Raw genomic sequence first — 5,388 nt, 5'->3', positions numbered from 1 at the left:
GCTGTGTGCCTTCCTGTGCCTGTACCACACCATCACTCCTGGTACCCTGATCCCTCAGTTAGGCTCATTTCCAGGGCCCCCTTGACCTTCCTGCCTCAAAACAAGAAACTGGGACAGTCACAGCAGGGTCTGGAGTCCGAGTCTCTTGTTTTTATTTTAACAGCCTGGCAACCAGGCAGCAGCAGCAGTACAGGGTCCCTGGCTGGCCAGCACAGGCCTGGGGTGACAGCTTCTGTCTGGTCTTCCCAGGGCAGTGCAAACTTAGACCTCTGCTCCACGGCCATGAAAGGATAGTGGCCTCAGAGCAGCCAGCCCCACTCCCATATCTTGCTAAACCAGATCCAGGAAAGGAGGTCTTGTTTCCGAGGTGTGCTTGGGCCCAGGGATAAGCTCTTCCACCAGACATTCTTCTCGCCACAGTGGCCTTCTGGGGTTTTCGCTCCTTGTCTAAGACAAGCACTTTCCCACCTCTGGGCCCTAGGGGTGTTAGCATAATGGTGGCCTTGGCCGCAGGCTCTGGACAGGAGGGAGGTTTGCGTCCGGCATCAGGTGGCGACACAGGGCAGGGCTGTCTGACCGGGCGGACAGCTGGGCGCACAGAGTGGCGAGGCGGCAGGGTGTGCCACAGGGCTCTGAGGGCGGGTGGCCCTTATGGTAGAGAAACCAGAAGGTCTGGAAAAGCTGCGTGTCACTCCGCATGCGGTACACCAGGTCGTGCCAGGCGGCGGGCAGCACATTGGGCAGCCCATAGGTTTCCCGAGCCCTATAGAGGAGCTGCCAGTGTGGTGTCGCTCCGGGCTCATTCGCCTGCGTCAGGTTCAGGATGTAGGTCTCGTGGTCCAGGACCAGGTGAGAGCTCCCGGAGTAGTTGCCATCTATTTGGTAGACACGGTACCCTGCAAGGAGGGAGGGCTGACCAGAGAGGGAAAGGACAAAGGCAACTCCAGTGGGGAGGCAGAGCTCGCCCCTGGGCGGCCTTGGGTCCAACCCTCCTTCCTCTACCCCAACAACTTCCTCCCTCTCATCGGCTTCCTCTATCCCGAGACCTCCTTTATCCCAACAGTTTGCTTTCACCTCACTCACCAGGATTGAGGCTGATGTAGGTGGTGGCACTGGGCGCCAGGAAGGCAACCGATAGCGGCCGGCTTAGGGTCTCCTCATCATAGAAGATCTCAAACTCATCCACGTGGGTGTGGCCAAAGAACTGACCAGCCAAGGTGTTCTCATACCTGGCCAGAAGACACTAATCATATTCAGAAGTTTCGAGCAAGGGGGAAGAGGAGAGCTGGGGAGGACTGGATGCTTGCTTTCTCCATCCTTTTCAAGGAAGTAGCGTCCCCACCCCAGTGGGGCAGCAGGGATGGTGAGACGCTTGAGGGAGTTTCTGACCTTTAGACTTCACCCGCTCGCCCCCAACACACCTCCCTCCTACCTCTCCACAATTCGGTAATAATTCCAGCTCCAGCTCTTCAGGCAGTGCCCTGGGGGAATGTGGCCAATTATATGCACCTGTGGGGAGAGTTAAGGAAGGTTATGAGGGCAAGAGGGGTCCAGGAAGCCCTGGCCAGGCTAGTTGGTACTCATCTTTCCTACAGTGGCTGGCACTCCTGGCCAGAGAGAGGGGGAGCAAATGAAAGGACTTTCTAAGGGTGACCGTGAGCTGAAACCCCAAGGAACACTGTTGGGAGTGCCCGAAAATCAAGCTTCTCTGCTCACAGGTGCTCCAGATCCAGAGAGAAGTCTACTTGTGAAGGGCCTGCTATTCCTCCCACCCTACCGGCACCGGCCCCTCTGGGTTTCCACCACTCTCGCTCACTTTGTCTCCTCGGTCCTCAGCGGCCTGAAGCTCCCCCACCAGCCACTGGAGCTGTCCAGCAGGATCTGTGGAGTTGATCAAGAGCCAGAAGTTCTCACGGGAACAAAAATTCATATTGAGAGAGATGAGGCGGAGGCCGGGGCGTGGGGAAAGTGCATAGAACCCCCCAATTCTGAAACAAAGTGAACACGGGTCAGCATGCATTCATAACCCTAGCCCTGCATGCCCAGTCCTGTGTAGGGAATCTGGGTGAGGGCAGAGGCACCTAGGACATCATCCCTACTCTCAAGCCCACGTTCTAGCTGAAGATCAGACAGCACTGATTATAGGGCCCGTGTGATTGAAGCAAGTGGCTCCGAGGAAGGCTCTAGGAGTTCAGAGGAGGCATAAAAGTGAGCTAGAAGAGGCAAAGGCCATCCAGAGGGAAGAGGACCTAGGCCTGGGAAAGTTGGGAAAAGCTGGGAGGTTAGAGAGGGGGAGGCATTTTAGAGAAGACCGGACTACCACAGAGGAGGTGCGCTGCTAGCCCTTCACCCTGTGAAGGAGGGTGGCTGGAGATAAGGGTGGAAATGGAAAGTGGGGTCCGATTTGGAGGGCCAGTGAAGAGAGCTGAGGGCTCAGCCTAGGGTAGTCACACATAATGCTAGGTTCCCTGCTCCCTTCACTTTCATCCATCTTTCTCCTCCCTTCCTGGGTTTCCGTGGGCCTCAAATACCTGAGGGTGCGAAGGGCCTCAGCAGGCAGCCAGGGCTCCCAGGCCTTGGCCATCGCCTCGTAGAGCCAGTGCGAAGACTGGTTGCCCTCTATGAAGGGGGGAGGGAAGCTATTGACGGGTGTGCTCTCGTGGTTGCCCACAGCAGGGTACACAGGCACTGGCCCCAAGAACTTCTTCACGAGGTCTGTGACGGTGGTCAGGGCCCGCAGCTGGTCCTGACGAGACTGCTGCCAGATGTTGTGGGCAGGGATATCGCCCGTCCAGTACACCATATCAAAAGGGCCGGCGGGGCCCAGGCCACTCAACAGGCTCTCCAGGGTCCGCAGGGGCAGGTCACACTTGCTGTACTCGCCCCAGTATCCAGCACCCGGCCGGGAGGCAGGCGGCGGGCCAGAATCCTGGCGGCAGCACAGGGGGTTCTCACAGTTGGGGTCTGTGCCCTCCAGGTAGCTTTGATCCCAGTGCAGGTCAGTGAGGAAGAGGACGCGGCTGACAGGGGAGCCTGGGGCCGGGGGCTCGGGCGGCTGGGGCAATGGCTTTGGCACAGCCGGCAAAGAGATGTTCCAAGATGAGAAGATGTCCCAGTGTCCACAGGAGGAGCCCAGGAGCAGACCACAGGCCTCAGACGGGCTCAGCACCGAGCGCGTCCACACCTCCACCATGTCGTCCTGAAAGAGCTGGACGGCTGACTGGCACACAGCCGGCGGTGCTATTTTCAGCAGTGTGCACATCTTGATGGCCATGGAGCCCACCTGGGCCACGCTGGCCTCGTTCTGTGGTGGGAAGAACCAGTGGCGAGAAGTCAGAAACAGAGCACAGGGACCAGGCCAACACCTGGATACGACCCGTGGGCCTCCACATCCACACCGGGGCTAGAATGGACTCAGTACCACGTGGTGAAGAGATGTCGGTTCACCCCTGCCTCTCACAGACACTGCCCTGACTCAGGCGTCACCAGGCCGATACTTACTTTTCAGCTCAGTGGCATTTCAAGCCTTTGCTTGCGCAGCTCGCTTTCTCGGGCACTGTCTGCTGAGTGCTCTGGAATTTGGGCTGGGCGGAATGACAGACTGACCAGGGTTTGGGGACACACACGAGGAGAGGGCCCTGATGCCCCAAGGAGCCCCACGAAGCACACCCACCAACCAGCGCTCCTCATACCCCCATCAGGGTCAGTCAAGGCAGCCCAGCCCCAACTAGTCCCACACCTCTGGATACTCCTTAACTCAGGTCCCCTTTGAGTGAGTAGCTGGTCCCAGGCACGGTGCTCAGGGCCGGAGGTGCCAGGTGTAAGGCGGAGGGGATTCAGTCAGGCACGCCAGGGTGGGAGTCCAGCCCACCTCCCAGAAGCCGGCCCCTCCTACAAGTGACTTCAGCTCCGGGGCTTCTATTCATTTGTAAAGCGGAGATAACCACAGTAATGAAACCACCTTTCAGGCTAGATTTAGCCTGTGTAAAAGGGTTGGCACGGTGCCCAGCATGTAACTCGCGCTCTTTTCTTACTTCAGAAGGTCACAGTGGAGGTAGTGATGGTGGTGGTGTGCAGCGGCTGGGGGGCCCCAAAGGGGGGCAAATTCAGTAGAGGCTTGTGGAGGACAGCCTCTCCATCAGCGATGCTCTTGGGGACCCCGGAGCGCCGGCCTCAGCCCCAGCCGCCACCGCCAGCCCTCCCTTCTGGCCTGCACCTCCCGCAGTCCCTTAAGCGCTCACCCGCAGCCTGATATCGATGGCGGTGAACAGTCCTTTGCAGGCGGGGCAGGTAAGGTTCCACCAGCTAAAGCCTTCCCGGAGCTGGGGCGCTAGGCGAATGAACTTGGCGGGAAGGCCTTGGGCGGGAAGAGGGTGGGCCCCGGCAGGGGCCCAGAGAACCTGGGAGTCGGACAGGGCCAGCGCCAAGCCCATCCACAGGAGCCTCAGGCTGGGGGTCCCCAAGGACCTGTCCAGTGTCTGCTCCCGGCCCGACCTGGGGCGGCCCTGGCCGGAAGACACTCCGTGGCGGGGCATCGCCCGGCTTCCTAGACCAGGCAGGTTCGCGCACCCGGCCCCAGATGGCGTAGGCCCTGGTCGGCTCTCAGGAACCCTGGCGGTGCCAGGGACACCGATTAGTCCCCGCTGCAGTCGGCTGACTGCTCGGCGACAAGCCACAAAGCAGCTCCGCCCCTTCCTCTTCCTCGGTTCTGCCGCAGCTGATCGCGGTGGCTGGCAGCCTGGGCAAGGCTAGCGAGGCGGAGGTACAGGCGGAGTGGGCCGGGCGCGCCTGGGACCCGCCCAGGATCCCGCCTGCGATTCCGCCCAGGCTCTGCCAGCTGTGCGAGGCCGCTGTAGCCGCCCAGCTCTTGCTGGAGCCGATCGTGTATGGCTGGTGAGAGGCCCCTCCTCTCTCCAAACCTGCACTCAAATTCCTGGAATAGCTAACTGCCTGGCCCACCGGGCTTTAAACTGGGGAAGTGGCGAGGGCATGGGGGGTGTTGGTGGCCGGGAGCACAGCGGGCGGGGATTCTCACACTGTTACCTCTCCGGCCCAGAGGGCTCCGACCCTCAATTTCTTATGTTCTGCCACTGCTATCCACACCCTTGAGTCGCCCTGACTGATCATCTTTTTGACTCAGACTTCCCCAGATGGAAGGGGCCCTGGGCTCATGCGGGGACACCCATACCTTCATTATATGGATGAGGAAACAGACTCAAAAATGGTGAAGTGGCCAAGAAGGGGTAATGACTATACAGACAGGAACATGGATTAGAACTTCGGTCTCCCACCTTCCTGTAACCATGATGGTGAAAGCTATCATTTACTGAGCTCTACAGGATGCCCCAGGCACTGAAACAGGCACTTTATAATGACTAATCCTCAATT

General features: G+C 59.4%; 1 protein-coding gene across 3 annotated transcripts; it reads right to left on the bottom strand.

Annotated features, from left to right (window-relative positions):
- Positions 1-130: 130 nt before the first annotated feature.
- SMPD1 (sphingomyelin phosphodiesterase 1) lies at positions 131-4,695 on the bottom strand. 3 transcript variants are annotated; one of them, XM_029208401.1, is made up of 6 exons: positions 4,242-4,694; positions 2,532-3,304; positions 1,817-1,988; positions 1,433-1,509; positions 1,084-1,229; positions 131-896 (listed from the first exon to the last, which is right to left on the bottom strand). In XM_029208401.1, exons 1-6 carry the CDS (start codon positions 4,533-4,535, stop codon positions 487-489), a joined length of 1,872 nt encoding a protein of 623 aa, XP_029064234.1. In that variant the 5' UTR covers positions 4,536-4,694; the 3' UTR covers positions 131-486. The 3 variants fall into 3 exon arrangements, with proteins under 3 accessions (XP_029064234.1, XP_029064236.1, XP_029064235.1); XM_029208403.1 differs by lacking the exon at positions 4,242-4,694 and adding an exon at positions 3,502-4,207; XM_029208402.1 differs by having other exon boundaries at positions 581-912; positions 4,242-4,695.
- Positions 4,696-5,388: the final 693 nt, after the last annotated feature.

This window comes from Monodon monoceros, unplaced genomic scaffold, assembly GCF_005190385.1.
Source record: "Monodon monoceros isolate NGI ecotype Baffin Bay Population unplaced genomic scaffold, NGI_Narwhal_1 Super_Scaffold_7, whole genome shotgun sequence".
NCBI classification, from domain to species: domain Eukaryota; kingdom Metazoa; phylum Chordata; class Mammalia; order Artiodactyla; family Monodontidae; genus Monodon; species Monodon monoceros.
Note: the sequence above shows the minus strand (reverse complement) of the source record. Positions and strands in the feature narration are given on the sequence as shown.

Excerpts from the sequence above, each read along its gene's own strand:
- SMPD1 (XM_029208401.1), bottom strand. The coding sequence starts at position 4,535 with ATGCCCCGCCACGGAGTGTCTTCCGGCCAGGGCCGCCCCAGGTCGGGC. Across the intron at positions 1,989-2,531 it reads GAGGCCCTTCGCACCCTCAG|AATTGGGGGGTTCTATGCAC; the intron begins GTATTTGAGGCC and ends ACTTTGTTTCAG. Across the intron at positions 897-1,083 it reads CTACATCAGCCTCAATCCTG|GGTACCGTGTCTACCAAATA; the intron begins GTGAGTGAGGTG and ends CCCTCCTTGCAG.